The sequence below is a fragment of a genome, unplaced genomic scaffold (genome assembly GCF_019419815.1).
Source record: "Pyrus x bretschneideri cultivar Hongxiangsu unplaced genomic scaffold, Pyrus_bretschneideri_v1 Contig6, whole genome shotgun sequence".
Classification (NCBI taxonomy): Eukaryota; Viridiplantae; Streptophyta; class Magnoliopsida; order Rosales; family Rosaceae; genus Pyrus; species Pyrus x bretschneideri.
Window position 1 is genome coordinate 3,985,645 of NW_025999798.1, and position 19,297 is coordinate 4,004,941.

A 19,297-nucleotide genomic window follows, 5' to 3' on the forward strand; every position below is an offset into this window, starting at 1 on the left:
GTATGAAGGGTGAATTACGTCATTGGTCTGATCACATTTACAAGGTACGAATTTTTTTTTAATTGAGATGACAACTTATATTAATAAGTATATTCACACGTTCTTGACTATAATATTTGTTGTTAATAAATTAATAAAAGTAAATTTGTTTCAATGATTCTATCAGTCGGCTAATCACAAGGTAATCGTCCATTGAAATAAGAGCCAACTGCCTTTCGTGCTTCTTTTAATGATTCTATCAATACCTTACTTTACGTCATTGTCAATAATATATCAACATATTTGTCAATGAAAGTTTATGTGAAATAAATTATGGACAAAGATTATTTGCCCTCTTATTTCTAATGGTCCTTCGTACTTTTATATTTGTGTGATCACGGTTAAGTTACGTCAATATTTTATATTATTATTTATTTTTATTTTATTATTTCTATAAAAAATAATATAAAATATTGACTCAACTTAATTATGATCACATAAAACAGAAGAGCACGAAAGGACATCGAAAATGAATGGGCTGACAACCCTTGTCCATAAATTATTGATGTTCCATCCGTTAATTAAATATTTTTTTCGTGATTTGGCCGAGAGTAGTTGAAAGTTGAAATATGGTGTAGAAATGATTATGACAGATGAGTTGACCAGTTCCATTCAAAAGTTGCATTAGCATTCAATCGGGTTGAGCATATAAAATTAAATAAAAGCATTCACTTAATGAAAAAAAAAATTAACAAAATACTCAATATACATCACTCTCCTAGAAAAGGAAAAATCAAGGAGTAACACATCAAAATTGAAAAGAAAAATAAAATGAATTAAAGAATAACAAGAAAAATATTGTTTTTCTCTACTCCGATCAATGCTGCATTGTAGGAAGGAAGATTATCTACCATCCTATTCTCATTCCCTTACATTCTCTCATCTCACAAATTATTTTTTGTCTTATTATCTTCATAAAAAAAATCAATATAAGATGTTGACGTGACTTAACCGTGGCTGTTCAAATAAAAAGGCATGGAAAGGTAAAGAATCCTCCTCCGCATTGTAGAGCAGGAGGGTAGAGAATCCTCCTCCTCCGCATTGTAGAGCGTCGTGTGTTTCTTGTCTTGCAAGGTTCTTTCGAAAGCCAATGGGCAAAAACCTAACAACCGCAGCAAATAAGCCACTTACTCTGCATCCACAAAGTGAAGATATGATAATTAATTGAGATATTCAATCAGGTTAATCAGAATTTAGAAGTATGAACAGACTTAATTTGTGAAATGATTAGGCATGGATATCATTACCTTTTTGGGGAGCTTATTATATTTGCCACTTTTTTTACGGGAAGCATATTTTTCTGGGGCCGCTGCTGCAACAATCAATGGAGTTCCACCAGACTTTCTGTCATCTCTGGCCTTGTTGAATATGACTGTAAATCCTTCAGCTGATGCCGGATCGTTCACATCCCACTCCCCAAATTTTGGTAGAGCTCCTCCTATCCCTACTGCCGCCCTTCCCTTCTCATACTGCAATTTATATGGCAAACAAACAATGTTATTCATGGAAACAACTTCCTGTGTAATAATCACACATATGATATTAATTTCTGTGACTTTAGACTTCGGCGTCCATTTTTTCTGTAAAAGATGTATCGTTACTTACGTGTTATCGATATAAAATCCGTCATTTCCTTGAACCTAAAAGACGTGCATCATGCATAGATAATAGAAAAGCCCCTACAACCCTAAAATCAGGAAAAAACATGAAGGAAAAAAAAACTTACAGCTGCCATTGATAGGTAAATCTGGGGAGATTAAAATCAATTCACAGAGAGGCTTCAAAGAATCTCAGAGATTATGAGTTACTATTTGATTGGAAAATGATTGAGATTATTCATATATAAAGAGATATTAGAGAGTGAAAAAGCAGAAAAGAATAAGGTCGAATGATTCGGTAATTCCCAGATCGATCGAGTAGAAACAAACATTGCCGTTTGAAAAAGCGCGTTTTTGGTCAATGGCTTCTTCTTCAGCTGCTTGATTATCCAAAACGCTGGCGTCTTGTTTCCTCCTACTTAATTTGATGATTTTTAAGCAAACGCTTGCGTCTTCCAAACTTCGATTAAAGCTGTTGCAACTTGCAACACTACTCGCGGTTTCAATTCTTGTTTTTATTGGTCAACGGTGTCAATATTTAGATAAACAGATTTTTGTTCCTTAATTCGTGTTTGATTTTGTTCGTTTTTATTTGAACTTGTTAGGATTAATTATCAGCGGTTTAACTGGCTACATGGTTAGAAGAATGTACTTATCACAACCATAGCATCTTGTGTTAATCATATAATGTCATCAAAAGACGACGGATTGAGTATCGATGTATTTGTGTCATTTAAGTTGCTCATCTCAAAATTTTAATTTTAGTAATTTACAGCATGAAAATTTTAAATGGTATAAAAAAGATGACAAAAGTTATTTTAAAAGTACAAAATAGGTAAAAAATATAGGACTAAATAATAAAAAATCGATAAAATCGTTCTATTACTATGTTAACATTACTAGGTTACTAAAACATGAGTATGAACTACTTATAACCGAAACTTGTCAATATAATAAATCGTTGTGCAAATATCGTCTTTGTAAAAAAAATTAATTAAAACTAAAATCGTTTGGTCAAGTAAATTATAAGATCATAGAATGATGGATAATTATATGGACTTAAAATTATTTTAAATATATGTAAATATTGAGAAGGAACTTATTAAGCCCTAAATTTAAATGTCCTTTATTCATCATACAAGAAATTAATCACGGCCCCCAGTAGGCCAGTAGCAACACCTGAGGCAGGCGGGTGGAACTTTGCTAACGTCGCAGTCGCAGCAGGCCTCGCCTTTTTTACACCCCCTCGGCATGCAAGCTGCAGATCCACGTACGATTCCAACCACAAAATTAATTAATCCATGCATCCAATCAAAATATAGAAAATAAAATGTAATTACAAACACTTGAAAACGAAGGGAAAGTGAGAGAGAAATCATAAGAACACGTACGATAGACAACGATATCACCAACTAAAGGAACATGTTTGGCGCTGACGATCAGTGGCATGCGACTGCTGGTGGCTTCTGCTAATTTGATTTGGCCCATTTGATGATCAGCCATGCAGAGGAAACAAAACAACACGAAGCTGATTACTGCCACCGTCTTCATGTTCATCTTGATGATTGTTCTCTTAAGTTTTTTCTAATATTATATTAGTATCAGAGAATTAGTGCACGCTTAATTATAATTTGGTTTGCATTTCTCTCTATTTATAGCTATAATTCTTCTTATGCGTGTGACCTTGGTTAGTAAGAAGAAAAAAGAAGACCTATAAAAATAAAAAATAAAAAACAAGAAAAAGGAATCTCTGCAGATATTCTGCATTAATGAAAAAGTCTACAAGGAGAGAAAAGAACCAAAATATTTAATTACTTGCCTTGTATTTAAGTATGAAAAGGATTAGTTGCCTTGTTTGATTAATTGCTTACCTTAATCAAATGATGTATTTTTGCTCATCGTCATGTTTATCACTATTGAATAAGTTTAAATTTTAGAATTTGTGTCTACGCATTACACAAATCTCAAAATTAACTTATCGAAAAGTAATAAATAAGGTGATGAGCAATACCATAACTTGAATGTAGTTTCACAAGAGATCTCATATTCGAAATTTGGTCAACTAGAGATCGAAACGAAAGTTTCCTAATAAAAGCTGGGACGCCCCTTTTTTTTTTCTTTTTTTTTTTCAGATACCAAAATTGACTCATAACTGGTGTGGAAGTTGCTGAAGTTTGGAGCATAACTGGTTTTGAGGTTTGGTTTAGGAAATTAGTTTTTGGAATTGGTTTTCGGATAGGAAAATGCTAGGGATCACAATCTGGTTCACGATACTTTGGATGAAATTGAGAAAAAAAATTGGGATGTGCTATCCCTTTTTTACTTCATACGCATCCTCTTAATTTGCGGTCCTCAGATTGATTGAATTAAAGAAAATTATATATCATAAATTAATAAGGAGCGTTTGAAAAATAAAATAGGGTGTGAATAGCACACCCCAAAAATTATCTCAAATCCAATGGCACTTACGCATAAAATTGGAGCAAAACACTGACGAAGTGAATCAAAATTTGCACCAGAATAGTTCTACAATTATATTAGTTGAATACACTGTTAGACGGTAGTAAACCCAAATCTCGCGTGGTTAATGGAAGTAATACGTTTTACTGATAGTGCCTCACTAGTTATACACTCCTCAAGTTACAAGAAAAACCATGTACATTTCTGGTAAGTGTGACAGTGGCAGTCTTCTTATATCATCCGTGATGAATCTGATCGGTAACGCCATAACATCCCTCCAACCAAATTGTTGACTGCATGAGAAGCCATTGGAACGATAAGGCTAGAGGAGACAATGGTTGCATGACCATACACAAGACCCACAAAAGTTGGCCTGAAGCACGTTTTACCACAAAATCATAACTAAGCTCGAACGTAGTTTCATGAGAGTTCATCGGCATAAATATACGCGAAACATGAAATGCAAAAAAGAAAGACTGTCTAACAATGGCATGAATGAAGTATTTTTGAAGTGTTAGAGATAAGAGGATAAGTACCAGACAGCAAAGGAATACTTTCGGCCACTGCCCAGGTGTAGAACACCAAAAATGATGGCGACTATCAAGGCGCTCCTCCAATTGGATCCAAAAAGTGGTAGCAAGGCACCCCGAAAAAGAAGTTCCTGTCCATCCAGTGCACGATGAATTAATGCAAAATTAGCTGACCAGAGCAGAATTGAACAACACTACTATCTGGTTACAAGTATTAGCTACCCTCGCTGACCCCGGGCAAAAATGCAACGATTATGTAATCCAAAGGTTGAAGTGATGTAAGGACCTAAGTTACAGGAAACGGATTGTGTCGGAGATGCGGAATAAACTATGGACAACACCATCAATAAAAACGATGTCTTCAAGCAGCAATGTGGGACTGAATTACCATATTGACAGAGACGACTATTGACTACAAATTGTTTGTGGTAAACTCTTCCGAATCCTTGCAGATATACAGCTAGAACAGAAAGTAGATACCTGCTGATTGGCTGCTTCGCTGGACTCTGCGAAATCCGGCCATGTCTTCAATAATAGATATCGGCTAAGTGATATCAGAATGACCAGTCCCGAAATCAACTCAAGATGCCACACCTCAAAATCAACTGGACACGATGGGAGAAACTGAGTTATGCTCTTGAAACTAATGAAGCAACTAAATCCAGAAAAAAGACATAAAAATACGAAACATAAAAGAAAACAAAGAAGAAGGCAATAAAAAGTATTGTACTGTAAGATTTGGGACTGAAACAACCCACTCTCGACAAATCTTGCTTCGGTAACAGCTTATAGACTGTCTTTGCCAAGGATTCACGTGTTGCTTCTATGAAAGAGAATAAGAATAAAATTTTCACTACGAATTCTTGCATCGAGATAGTATGTGAATGTTCATACATGATACTTCCAATGAGCAGTCAAAGACCGGCAATCCTTCAACTGATGCAACATGAGATGCCTGCAAGTTGCAGATAAGAAATAGAACTTAAAATGCAGATTACTTACCAAGTTAAGCAAAGCGCCAACCATATTTTTTATGCCTGTCCATCCAATGCAGGATGAACTAATTGCGTGAATCAAAAAATTCATAGGAGGCATCGATTCAGGAACATAGTAAAAGATTACTCCTTTTTGTCCAAAAAATCACGGGTTCGAGACATGAAGACAACATCTTTGAACCTTAGCAAAGCGAAGAATCTCGTTGACTTGAGATCGTCATTTATTGAACAGTTAAAACACCTCCCGAAAGACTAATAAAGGTGTGTGAAAATCAATTCCCTGTCTAATGAGAAATGCCGAAAGTTGAGAACTGCCTCAGATTTGAGGTTCATCCGTGATATACCAAACTACGATGAAATAAAACGAAAACGTGAGTCGTGACAACGTGGAAAATTTTCCACCGGATTTTTGATTTTCTGCAACCTAAAAATGTGATTGCAGAGAATTTGAATTTGGGGATGGGACATATATGCAAATGTGAAAGAAAAAGAAATGACAAAATGTGTATGATACAATTTGCTTGCACACCCTAATGAGGAACAATCACAAACTTGGTTACAAAATGGTTCCTAGCAGCCACAGATGCAAGAAGAGCCAGTAGGCGATCAGCCCGAGCCTTGCCCTCGGGCGACTCATCAAAACCCGACCGCCGGATACCCTGCGTATAGAGATCAGAAAAGCTAATTAGAATCAAGTAAAATAAGACCCCATTGGAAAGTGGCAGACTGCATTGATCAAAACAACGACTAAATATGCGGAGCAAGATGTTAGGCAGCTACTAAGGTTTTCGTGTAATGTGGTTTCGAAAAAAAGCAGGTGAAAAGAAGAAGGGGTTTTGATGTTTTCCACCCGACCCTCTTGTTTATATAACGAGTTTAAGCTCAAGAGTTTACCAAATTCCATCGATTCGATCTGCAATCAACTTTCCTTGTCTTGGTACGAGACCAGATGCATTGAGAGATTTGAATACATGACCTGCAAAAGGACGAGAAAACGAAAACAGAAGAAATAAGTTTACCAGGCGTTAAAAAGTGTTTGAAATGACAGACAAATCGTAATGTGCCCACCCTTGTCCTCATCGGTTTCTTCATTGTTGATTAAACGAGTAGATTCAGAACCAATTTCAATTGCGAGATGTTCAGTTGAACCCTTCCGCATAGTTCGCACATGAGCTGCTGATTGGACAGGAGATATTGCGTTCTTTCCATGCGATCCCTGAAAAAAAAATTTTATTTACTAAGTTCAAATCTTACAAGTATCCTTAGTCCATACAATCACAACTGATATTGCTCAGCATGCAACTAACAATAGGCACCGTAATGAGCCTAAACCTCAACCATGTACAGAAGCTTATATTATATTTACTGGAAAACACCTCAACTTAACTGGAATATCTTGTAGCATATATCAAAATGTTCAAAAGGAATCAAATGATAACCACGCAGAAAGACGGGAATTATCAAGGAGTCATATATATAAACATTTACCCCATCTTCAATTTCAGATATATCTGAACCAGTAGTAGGTGCTTCAAAGATACTCCTTTCCTGGACAATCTCTGGCTGAGCAGCCCCCCCTTGAAGTGAATTAACCTTGGTCGATAATTCCTCCACGACCTTTTGGCTCTCGCCCAACTTAGTACCAAGTTCCTGGGCTTTTGATTTTGAACCTTCAGACTCCAATTGTAAATCCCTAACCTGCTTCTCCAATACTGATAGAAGTCCAGTCACACCAGAAGATTTCTGGTCTACAACTAAATCACTACCTCCTGACATATCTATAATTTTTTCCAAACTATATATGAGCACAGACAATTCATTTTTCATCTTCTCTCTATCTTGTCTATCTCTATCGTAACTTTCAGCCTCCTCCTTCAATTGTTCAATTTCGAGATTCCTAGTCCCAAGAGTTGACTGCAGCTCTTCATTTTCATAAGACAATAAGTTTATCCTATACTGAAGGTCAGTAATATTATCAATAACGTAAAAGAGCTTCTTCACATGAACTGAATTGTGGGCCTCCAAGTCTCCTCCATGCGACTCTGGGATTTCAATCCTGCCGATCTTGTCAAAAAGAGTTTTGATTTCAGATGCTGACAGGAGTGAGTCTTCAGCCCCTGAAACAAGCAATGTGAACAAATAAGTCATCAGAGCACTTATCATCACTACAACTGTACAACAGCAAAGTAGTAAGAGGATAAGAAATAAAAGAAAAGATATTCACCTTGTTCTTTCATCGACAAAGCATTGCGCAGTGATAAAACTTCCACCTCTTTTTCATTAAACTTATCCTCTTGGGATTGATAATCCTCTAGTCTAAGTGTCAGCTTACTGCACGAATTCTGTAATGCTTCTACATCAGCATCCAACTTGGAAATCCTATATTGTCCTAGATCCCTTTCTTCAATGGCTTTCTTAGAAATCGTCCTAGCTTCTGTCAGTTTACACTGCAGATCTTCAATTGTAGAGGCTGCCACTTTACTTGTTCTCTCAAACTGTTTAATCAAAGCTTTAACTTTTCTAATAGAAACATACAACATTTCTGCAGTTTTTCCATATTTGCTGTCCTGTAGACCTTGCTCATCTGTTTCTGTGGTCTCTTCACTGATTACTGTTTCCTGGGGCAAATTATGTTTCAATTTTTCAAGCTCAGGAACAGAGCTCAGTTCAAGTAAATTGTTCTCGACTCCAAATTGAAGTTCTCCGATAGCAGCGGTACAAGCAGAAAGTAGAGACTTAAGATCATTTTCTAGTAAGGCTATTGTATTCTCCTGTTCCTGTTTACATATTTCCAGATTAGTTGCTTGTTGTTTGACAGACTCCATGTTCTCGAACCTAGCTATTACTTCATCCCTTACTGCCTGTAGATTTCTCAACAGATTTGCAATAAACCCATCTACAGAAGAAGATAAACATTCAAAAATTTCTGCAAGAACATCTTCTCGCATCTGGAACCTTTCCACAGTCTGCTTCAAACATGAAGACATATCAGCATCTGCAACACTGGCCTCACCAGTAACCTTTTCCACACTGGATATAGTATCAATGCCATCTGAGAAAGACTTTGTCACATATGAATCTTCCTGGATTAAGTAATAAAAGGAGCTCATTAGAACAAAATTCTAGCTCTTCTTGAATACATCATACATGCAGAAAAGGAGCAATTTTCACAAATATTTGGGGTCATTGGGAACACATCACAACGACATTCTAATCATAAAGGACTTTGATATTATCAGAGCCGTAAAATCTAATATCATGTTTTATTGGCATGTAAAAGTATTCAGAACTATTAGCAAACATATTCTTCACAGGCAAAAGTATGAAATTGAAAACAAAAGAGAGAATATAACAAGAAGAAATAGGAAAGCTCTAAATGCAAAATGGCTTCTGGTCCACCAGCATCTGCATGGCATGCACGAAAGAAAAAAAAATAAAGTGAACGGCAAGGTAGAAAACTTTGTCCATCAAACAGCATATATACCTCCAACACTTGATGTCTTTGCAGCTCTTCTGAATTCATGGAAACACAATTGTCCTTTATATTTCTAAGAATGAGGTCCACATCTTTCAGGCTCTCAAATTTCTTCTCGAAACATCTTTTCATAGTGGCCAACAGAGTATCATCTTTCATTAGCAGGTGAAGATTATGAAGGTGGCCACTTAGCTCTATGGACCTGCTTTCTGTGCTGCAATTAGTTCCAGACAACTCTTCGTCTTGTGTATTTAACTTGGAATAAAGTGTCAATATTTCGTCTTCAGCATTTTTCTTTTCACCTTGAAGGACAGAAATATCATTCTCAGCCTTCAGCAATGCATCTTCCAGTGATTTTATGGTTGCCTGGGCATCTGCTAGCTTGTTATCGTGGATCCTAGCTTCCTCTTGCAGTTTCTTTAGTTCAACCTCTAAATTGGTCCTACCAATGTGAACTTCATTGTTTTGTTCGGTAAGCAAAGAAACATTGGTCTGTACCAGTGATAGGGAATCTTCAAGTAACTTTATGGCCTTATTGGCCTCTGTTAGTTTGCTAGTCTGAGTATCAACTTCCTCTTTCACTTTCTCTAGCTCTGTCTCTGCAGAAGCTCTACCAACTAAAGCTCCTTCTTTTTCACTAACAAGCACAGATATACTATTTTCTGCAATTGATAACGCCTCTTCCAGTGACTTTTTAGATGCACAAACTTCATTGTACTTGCTAGCTTGAGACATAGCTTCCTCAATTGCTTTCTCCAACTCTTTTTCAACATTGGTCTTACCCAATTCCATTTCCCTCTTTTGTTCAGCAAGCAGAGAAATATCACTCTCTGCAACCGACAATTCATTTTCCAGAGACTTTAAAGTTGAGTGAGCTTCTGCTAACTTACCAGCCAGATTATTGACTTCCTCTTTTACTTTACTCAACTCATGCTCTGCATTTTCCTTGGCATCCTGACATTCTCTTATGTATCCTGCAATGAAATTCACCTTCCCCACAGGCTCTTCAAAAATTGAATCGACAGGAAGAGCAATGCCATCAATACATTCAATTACTCTCTGTAACATGTTATTACTCTCCACTAAGAACTGTTCAAGTTGATCCCGTTGTTCCTTCATAGCAACTAGATCAGCATCTAACTTTGGGATGCGGTGTACATCAGCAGACAAACTACTTATCTTGTCCCTGCATTCAGCAAGTGCCAACTGTTCCTGCTGTAACTCAAGCTGTAACTTCTCAATTTCTGATTTCTTGTCATCCAAAAGATGTTTCAAGTTTTCCCGGTCTTGAACCAGTCCCTTACCTTTCTTGACTGCCATGGATAACTTCTCCCTTAGCACAGTATTTTTCTCCTCTGATCGTTCAAAATCTCTCTGCAGGTTCCCTTTTTCCTCTTCCAATGCTGCAAGTTTTTGAGATACAGCCCGCAACTCATTTGACAGGTTATTCACCTCTGACCTCACCAGTGTCTCCTCTTCTAGTAAAGTCTCACACAGCATCAATTTCTGATCCCTTACATACAGGTGGCTTTGAATTGTTTCAAACAACTCAGCATCAACCTTTGGAGAATCAAGTGAGGCATTACTCTCTTCTTTTATCTTCCCAATGCATCTGTCAACAAGCAAGGCAGGGTCCAACGAAGGTTGATAGACCTCTTCATTGTCCACTACAACTCCTGAGACATCGAGTAACATTCTGACCATATCAGCCTTCTCTGAAGACACCTGTTGCTCTTTCTTGACAATCTCTTGGTATTCAGATGTCAGATTATCCAGCTCTGCTTGGAGATATTCCTTTGCCTGCAATTCAACTGAAAGTGAAGCAGTTAAGTCTTCAATATTTTTACGCGCCACTTCCTTAGTTGCAGTAATTTCATCACGCAACGTAAGTACTTCCTGTTTCGCCATATCAGCCTTCTCTAAAGACACCTGTTGCTCTTTCTTGACAATCTCTTGGTATTCGGATGTCCGATTGTCCAGCTCTGCTTGGAGATATTCCTTTGCCTGCAACTCAGCTGAAAGTGAATCAGTTAAGTGGTCGATATTTTTACGTGCCACTTCCTTAGTTGCAGTAATTTCATCGCGCAACATAAGCACTTCCTCTTTGGCCTGAGAAACCGATTCCCTAAGCCAATTTACTTGAGACTCTAAGTCAGAAGATGAAATAACTTCTGGTAGATCAATTGCATGCATAGCATCTCTCAAGTTTTTGAATTCAAGGGAAATTCCCTTGAGTTTATCATTTTCATCCAAAAGCCATCTAAGTTTCTCTAGAATATCCATAGATTGAAGTTCTTCAGGTACACCGGTCTGAGACATAATGTCCTCCAAACTTTCAATGATTACATTCTTCTGGGATACTATTTCTTGCAAGGATGCAATTGAATTTTCGCTTCTAATCAATTCCTCCTTGGTTAACTCAGCAGCTTCAAGTGCACGTGACTTCTCTTGCAATTCAATCAAACACTTCTCAAGCTCACTCGTTTTTTCAGCAATGGACTGCTTCAATGAGTCCCGTTGCTGCACCAATGCCTTCCCTTTTGTAATGGCCATAGTAAGCTTCTCTCTGGTATTAGAGCACCTATGCTTCTCCTGCTCCAGTTCCATTTTTGTTTGTCCTAGATCCGCATTCACCGCCTCGACTATCCCTTTTTGATTTTCAAGTTCTTCTATCAATTTCCTATTTTCATCTTCTAGATGGCCCAATCTTTCGACAAACTCTGCTTCCTTTCTTTTGAGCTCAACTAACTCATCACAGGCAGCAGCAAAAACCCCTCCTAATTCCTGCGATTTATGATCTGACCTGGCTTCCGGCAAAGACTGTCTAAGTTGTTCGATTTCCAAAAGCATCCTGGTGAACTTCTCAATTAGCATAGAAGTGCCTTGCTCAACATGTACTAATTTTCCACCGATAGAACCATCCAACATTTCTTGTTGATCAACGACTCCCCCAAGGGAAGCCAGCATCCTGTTTGTCACAACTTCAATGTGCGTATCCTTCTCAATCTGAACCTCAGATGACACTTCCACAGACCTCTGAGCAGAATTCAAAAAAATTGCAACCACGTCATTCAAAACCGAAAACTCATTGATCTTGGCATTGAGTTCCTCAATCTCTTGATCCTTCTTAAACACAACTCCATCAAGTTCTCTCACCGCGGCCTCAGTCTGCAACCGTTTCTCCAAAGCCGTTTTAACAAGTCCAGAGCATTCAGTTATCAACTCACTCCACCGGGTATCCGTACCCTTATCATCTTCCCTACTTTCTTTGTCATCAACAAAATTACCGCTTTCGTCAATCAATGGCTGTTGATCAGTAAGAGCATTCAGCTGAAACCGAAGACTAGCAATTTCTCTAGCAAAAGCCTCTCTTTCTTCCTACATTTTAAACAACAACCAACAATCAATACCGAAAACACAAAAATGCCTCGAAAAGCATCAAACTTTTCGATTGAATAAAAGAAATACGGACATCGAATTGGCGCGCCAAACTTTCCTTCTCGCCAACAGTAGTATCCAGCAAAAGCCGCAGGCGATCCAACTCATCCATCGCGTAATCCTCCGAGCAATCCACAAACTCCTCTTTCCCCGAATCCTCCTTCACTTTGCCTTTATCTTCCGCCACCTGGTTATCACCGTCTGCCACCGATTCCGCCACCGGCCACGCCGACCCTAATTCCTGCAATTAAAACCGATAAACAAAGCGTTACTACCAGATCAAACTGAACCGGCACCGTTCAGCAAATTGCAATTCCAGAATTCTCCGATTACCTGATTCACCGGCTCGGCGACGTCGTCTCGAATTGCATTCGAATCCTTGGCCAACCCATTCGCAATTGGACTGCCTCGAATCAGTTGATCTCCCTCCGCCTCAGTTGCCGACTCCTCCAGAACCTGCTTTAAACCAGGTTTCTCAGACATCAGAATGGCACGCATAAACCAATCCCTCGTCCTCCGCCACAAGGCCCGGATCCGAAACCCAACCCAACCGGATTATTTAATCCATGTATCCCTAGAAATCAATCCGAGAGCTCTGAAATTGTCGCCAAAACCATAGAAATTTGTCCTGTGGATTCCGGTAGAGTTGAAAAGGTTGGATTTTGATGAATAAAGACCACCGCGGGCGGTGTCTCTCTGATCCTGCAGACTGCCGAGCTGACTGTAATTTTCCCACGTTACCCCCTACTCTGGCGTCTCCCTCCAATTTTTATTTTTCTTTTAATTTAATTTATTTTGTTTCCGTCATAGTGCAGTCAATGGCTACCGTTACCGTTACTCTACACGTTTGGTAAATGACCAAACTTCTACCATACTACCGAAACTACTACTAGGCTTTCGACTTCAATTTTGTTTTTATTAATTTACGGAAAGATGTCTTCTATCAAGGTTACCAGATTAAGTCATCCGGCCTATTAAAATTTGATATAACAGCTAAAATTATTATAACTCTTAAAGGGGGGCCTCTATTTTTAGCCGTTTGATCAAATTTCAAAAATCCAGATCACTTGATCCGATGACCTTGGTGGAAGAGATCTGGAGAGGATCTCTTTCCCCAATTTATCACAGTCCATAACCTATGTCAGTAACATTCAACATAGTAGCAGATCACGATTTACTGTAGTAGCAAAAGCAATAGTGCTTATACACTCTGATATAGGTTCGATTCTCACCGATCTTCTTATCTTTAACTTTTAACAATTTAACCTACTAACGTTAGCGTTTGTCAAAAAAAGAAAAGTTCAACACAATACATGTATATATTGTTTCGATATTAACAAAAACAACTTATGAATAAAGAGTTACATTATTTCTCTTCGTCGAACTATAAAGCTACTATTACTTTTTTACGCAAGCGAGTTTATTTTCGCTTGTTTGAATGTTACATAATATCAATTCACCCATTTCTTATTCCTCAAAAGTCAAAGTTTTTCTTCGGAGAAAGTGTTGTTTGTTATCCATATGATATCCTTCAATTCGTGTGTCGTTCATTATAGATCTATTTACTATTTAGACCAAAAAAAAAAAAAAAAAAAAGGACGGAGTGCCACGTACAAAACAAATAAAGTTAACTTGATGGTTACATTGGGTGAAGAGACCTGCAATATTCGTAATTGGATTCATGTTTTATGATCATTTTTGTCAAATTTTAAAAGGGATAGAGAATAAATGCAAAAATATACAGAGCACATAGCCTCATTCATTTGCAAATATAGGCAAAGAACATGATCTGTGTCTTTTATTGTGCGATTGTTGGTTTTACTACTCATTTTTCTTCCACTCCCTTGTTTGCTACCCACCTATCGGACCCACTCCCTGGTCGATCCATGCACTTAGAGCATCCCCAGCGTGGGGTTTTGCTCGAGGGACGGGGTCCAAAACAATGGCCCGAGGGCCAGTGGCTTCGCTCCAGCGTGGGGGAGCCCGGTGGATGGGGGAGGCCCGAGGGCCGGGCCCGTGAGGGATTGCCAGCCCTTGAGTCCGAGGTGGGGGTGACGCAATGCTGACGCCAGGGTGGCGTCAGCGCATTATTTAATTTTTTTTGTGTCAGGCGCGTACACCCCACCCGCGCGTGGGGGCGTGTCGCCGACACAAAAAAAATTAAAAAAATAAAGTGTCAGTTACCGTTGGGAAGTCACGTGGCTTCCCACGGTGCGTTAGATCTTAACGGTCACTTAATGTGGACCGTTAGATCTCAACGGTAAAAAAAAAAAAAAAAAGTCAGATTTAATATCCACCGTTCGATCTGAGATCAACAGTGGATATTAAAATGCTTTATAAATTAAAAAATAAATGAAAAAATAGTTTTAAAAATCTGAAAAGTTACCGTTGTGACACGTGGCACAATCTGGAGTGTTGGAATTCAAATTTTTTTATATCCAACGGCAGAGATTAATTAATTGAATAAAAATTTAAAAAAAAATTTTAAAAATTCAAAAAAATATCTGAAAAATCTGAAAAAAATTGTAAAAAAAATTGTTTTTACTTTTCTATAAATACCTTCTCATTATCATCTACCTTACACAACAATTTACTAAACTTGAAGCCTTCTTACTTATTTTCATTATATTTGTTACTTATATATATATGTATATATTTGCTAGTTACTTATTTTCATTATAATTATTTATTTGTTACTTATTTTCATTATTTACTAAACTTGAAGCCTTCTTACTTATTTTCATTATATTTGTTACTTATATATATGTATATATTTGCTAGTTACTTATTTTCATTATAATTATTTATTTGTTACTTATTTTCATTATTTTACTAAACTTGAAGCCTTCTTACTTATTTTCATTATATTTGTTACTTATATATATATGTATATATTTGCTAGTTACTTATTTTCATTATAATTATTTATTTGTTACTTATTTTCATTATTTAATAATACTTCGGATAATGACACGTGGCGCAACGAGAACGATTAAAAATCTTATCCGATATTACAATTAAAATTATTTTGTATTAATTTTATAAATAAAAAAAATACTAATATTTTATTGCCTATTGCCAGGGCTATTGAAGTGTAACGGTGGAGATGCAAATTCTATTGCCAGGGCTACTTACTGTTCATTAAGGGCAATTACTGTTCATTAGGTGGATTGAATAGTGTATTGTCAGGGGGAGGACTCCAACGCTGGAGTTGCTCTTAGAGCAAGTCCATGCCATGCTGATTGATTAGGCAATTAGGCAATCCAATTCCTTGGAAATCCAAAAGAGTCTCTCCATCTCGGTCCAATCAGTCGGGTCATAGGTGGGCCCAAGACCACCGTACCGAGGAGTCGGGCAGGAATAGCCTGCCTCTACGCCTAAGGCCATGTAACGTCAAGGCAGCGAAGATGGGTTTGAGAGGGTGCTGGGCGAGCCGCTCTAAGAGACTGGCGGATTTTGGAGGATTCAATTGCGCAAGCAATTGGCATGGGGTGGGGTTAGGACTGGCTATGTTTTGAAAAAAGACTGTTTCTGCTATGCTGTGACAATAAACTTAATTTTGCTGCTTCATATTTTCAACTTTTTTTCATCCAAAACTGTGAAAATAAACTGTTTTTAAATGTTTACCAAACACTTTTTTGAGCTCACATTTTTTTATACCCACTTTTTATAAAAACACATCAGTACCAAACCAGCACTTACTAACCCCCTTGAGGGCTTAGAGCTGTACTTGATACGTTCTTAGGCTCAACATGAGACGATAATGAATCCTCACCCCTTGACTTATCCAACAACCAATCTCTTCTTAATTACAATTTCTGGAAGCTGAATCGACTAAAATCAAATTTCTTCATAATAGTTTCACTGACTTTGAAAATTGGAAGTTGATCAACGATGGACATAAATGTCTACAAAACATATTTCTTTGACCACCATATTCATTTCTTTTAATTCAAATGGACACCTTAAAATATTGTCATCCGCAGACAGGGTAGGTCGCCTGCCAAAACGGTCTGCATTTGCAACGCCAGCTGAGAGAAGGTGTAAATAATAATATTATGCTAACAAATAAGTCAGGGGATTACATCAACAACCTAATGATGCCTTATGTTTTAAAATGTGTCTAAGTATTTCGGCAAGCAAACAAAAAAGGATAGCGATTTTCACACTCCGTTTTTAACCATCTGCACTCTAATTTGAATACTTAGAGCACTCGCAGGACGAGTGTAGGGAGGCTAGAGAACTAGAGTTGTCGACCGGATTCAACTCATAACATAAATATATTCTCAAGATGCAGACTTTGGCATCAGTAATGCAGCAGTCTTACACTGACTTCTAAATTTTCGATATGCATAACATTTGAAACTTGTTATTTTGTGTAAAAATTCAATAGAAGTTCCTTACCGGATTCTATTTACATTTGACAGGGCGGCTTTTTTTTTATCTGTACACCACTCTCCGCTTCTTAGAACAAATTAGAATACTCGTAATACACCAAGAAGAGGGCGTCTGGGTAATCTTTCGGCAGGCTGTTGATATAGAGGTAGAAACGCAACAAGTCCTCTTGAGAAACTGTTTCGGTGTCAACCACATCATCGTTGCAAGTGAGCACCCATAAGTCTTGAGAATTAACTCTCTTTATATTACCACGACAAAATGGGCAAGACTCCGACTTTCTATTCCTGTAATTAAACCAAAGCATTGCAAGTGCAATGAACAAATCACTGTTTAGAGAAACGAGCAGCAATGGTCGAATCAAAAGGAGCATACAGATAAGGGATATGGTTCAAGGCTTGTACTTACCAATTGCGGTAGCATTTGATGCACATTGCGTGACAGCAATTAGGCAAGACCACTTTGGTGCAAGGCTCGAAACAAATCCCACACTCCTCTTCCCTCTCCACCTCAGCATTAACAAGGCTACCATCTCCCTTAATCATCTTCTTTCCAGAGCTTTCCATGCTAGGAAGCCTAGGATGTCCTTCCTTAGCATCATCCAACTCCCCCAAATCTCCGTGAAGCCGCTGAAGAGACGGTAAGATGACAGCTGCAATTCAGTTTTTGACAAAGCAAACTTGGTTACAAACCTAATTGTGCGAATCACAACCAAACGACATCCAATGATCATAAAGTAGGCAAATTGACATACAATAGAAGTCCCTTATAGAAGCTTTCCTTCCATGAGTTGAAATAATAGGCCTACCGTCTGTGTATACCTGTATCAAATAAAGACCAACACGCCCAAAGTAGGTAGAGCGACAAAAGTTAATTCCTTTTCCGCAACGATTAACAACCAATAGACCAGAGTGGAAGAAAAGAACCAAACCTTGTAGACACGTATGTGGAAGAAATTTAGGTATCTAGGGAGCAGGCAAGTGCATGAGCAATCAATCCATTGCAACAAAAACATAAATAGGGGAGCCAACTGATTGTAAACCAATTTCATCTGAAACCGGGCACCGCCTTTGCCTCTCGGAATTGCAGCAGCTCTGCACACAATCCAGTCAGATTCAGAACCGGTAACATGTCAAAATTTTCAAACTTTACAATTCTATCTGATAACTCAGCCATGATCAAGTCAAAACCCAAAAATAAATAAACAACTGTGCACCCCAGAAAAATCCAAATCAAAATCAGAATTAATAATGTCAAAAGTTGCAAACTTTACATTTCAATCTGATAAGCAACCATGATCAAGTCAAAACCAAAAAATAAAAAATAAATAAATAAACAACTTTGCTCCCCGAAAAATCCCAAATTGGAAAAACTGACAAAGGGTTTTGCTTTTCTTGCCTAAATTGATACAGACAATCATGGGTTTTGTTTTTTCTTGCCTAAATAGAAGAATTATGATGTGGGTTGTGATGATCAGATGGCCTAAATATAGATATTTGCAATTAAACATAAAAGTAAAACTACCCACTTGGGAAAAAAAGGATATCCACACCCACTGCAGAAAAAAGAGAGAAATTGAAACAAAAACAAAGAATTTCCAGAGAAACAAGGCAACTTACAGAGAATTTGCATGCTGTATATCTTCCTCTAAAGCACTCAAGGACTCCTGGTAAGAAGGCTGGTAATATATCATCTCCATCTCTCTCTCTCCTCTCTCTCCTCTCTCTAGCAAAGAAAAAATAGAACAAGGATCAAAAAACTCCTCTCTCTCTCTCTCTCTCTCTCTCTCTCTCTCAGAGACTATCAAGTAGAAAGACAACCCACAAAGTTCACTTTTTTTTTTTGTTGGGTTTTTCCTATTTTATGCAGAGAGATTAATACCCAGCAAGCACCAACGACAAAGAAACAAACAAAAAGCAGATAGAGAGATAGAGGGCCGCAGAGGTTTGCTTCCCAAAGGCTATTTCCTCTTTATCCTTTTCTCAATGGGGGGCGGCTCTGCTGAGAACGACTGTTTTCGGAGTTTGCCTTGTTTATACGGTCTGATATGGAATACGTATTCAGGAAAAAATGCGTCCTTTGCACCTCATTTAATGTGCTCTTCTTATCATAATCTTTTGCTTTATATATTATTATATTTGCTTCTCCTTTTAATTTTGCCAAGGTGCCTTTTCTAACCTTCTCTCTAATTTTTTTTAATAAAATAAATTGTATGAAGACCATATTTTTATGACCATATTTAATTATATTCGTAATAATTTAAATAAGAAATTCAACTACCAAAGCCACATCATATGATTCTAATGGGTATTTTCTCTAACACTATCGTTTAATGAAACATTATTTTGTGTTACTATTTTATAAGGT

At 37.6% G+C, this 19,297-nt stretch overlaps 4 protein-coding genes across 7 annotated transcripts; all 4 read right to left on the minus strand.

Moving 5' to 3' along the window:
• Window positions 1-390: 390 nt before the first annotated feature.
• LOC103949866 (protein NOI4-like) lies at window positions 391-1,928 on the minus strand. Its single transcript, XM_009360995.3, has 3 exons — window positions 1,766-1,928; window positions 1,287-1,508; window positions 391-1,171 (listed from the first exon to the last, which is right to left on the minus strand). Exons 1-3 carry the CDS (start codon window positions 1,772-1,774, stop codon window positions 1,142-1,144), a joined length of 261 nt encoding a protein of 86 aa, XP_009359270.2. The 5' UTR covers window positions 1,775-1,928; the 3' UTR covers window positions 391-1,141.
• Window positions 1,929-4,114: 2,186 nt separating this feature from the next.
• LOC125471685 lies at window positions 4,115-5,852 on the minus strand. 4 transcript variants are annotated; one of them, XM_048572393.1, is made up of 5 exons: window positions 5,358-5,852; window positions 5,108-5,232; window positions 4,850-4,913; window positions 4,634-4,757; window positions 4,115-4,390 (listed from the first exon to the last, which is right to left on the minus strand). In XM_048572393.1, exons 1-5 carry the CDS (start codon window positions 5,521-5,523, stop codon window positions 4,273-4,275), a joined length of 597 nt encoding a protein of 198 aa, XP_048428350.1. In that variant the 5' UTR covers window positions 5,524-5,852; the 3' UTR covers window positions 4,115-4,272. The 4 variants fall into 4 exon arrangements, with proteins under 4 accessions (XP_048428350.1, XP_048428349.1, XP_048428352.1 ...); XM_048572392.1 differs by having other exon boundaries at window positions 4,115-4,470; XM_048572395.1 differs by lacking the exon at window positions 4,850-4,913 and having other exon boundaries at window positions 4,634-4,758.
• A 149-nt stretch (window positions 5,853-6,001) lies between these two features.
• LOC125471684 (trans-Golgi network-localized SYP41-interacting protein 1-like) lies at window positions 6,002-13,209 on the minus strand. Its single transcript, XM_048572391.1, has 8 exons — window positions 12,869-13,209; window positions 12,570-12,776; window positions 9,107-12,475; window positions 7,847-8,705; window positions 7,111-7,739; window positions 6,691-6,838; window positions 6,517-6,598; window positions 6,002-6,281 (listed from the first exon to the last, which is right to left on the minus strand). The coding sequence occupies exons 1-8, from the start codon at window positions 13,031-13,033 to the stop codon at window positions 6,179-6,181; spliced, it is 5,562 nt and encodes a 1,853-aa protein (XP_048428348.1). The 5' UTR covers window positions 13,034-13,209; the 3' UTR covers window positions 6,002-6,178.
• A 3,587-nt stretch (window positions 13,210-16,796) lies between these two features.
• Window positions 16,797-18,941, minus strand: LOC125471272 (E3 ubiquitin-protein ligase AIRP2-like). The gene is made up of 5 exons (XM_048571521.1): window positions 18,550-18,941; window positions 17,862-18,024; window positions 17,685-17,751; window positions 17,339-17,582; window positions 16,797-17,217 (listed from the first exon to the last, which is right to left on the minus strand). Exons 1-5 carry the CDS (start codon window positions 18,627-18,629, stop codon window positions 17,001-17,003), a joined length of 771 nt encoding a protein of 256 aa, XP_048427478.1. The 5' UTR covers window positions 18,630-18,941; the 3' UTR covers window positions 16,797-17,000.
• Window positions 18,942-19,297: the final 356 nt, after the last annotated feature.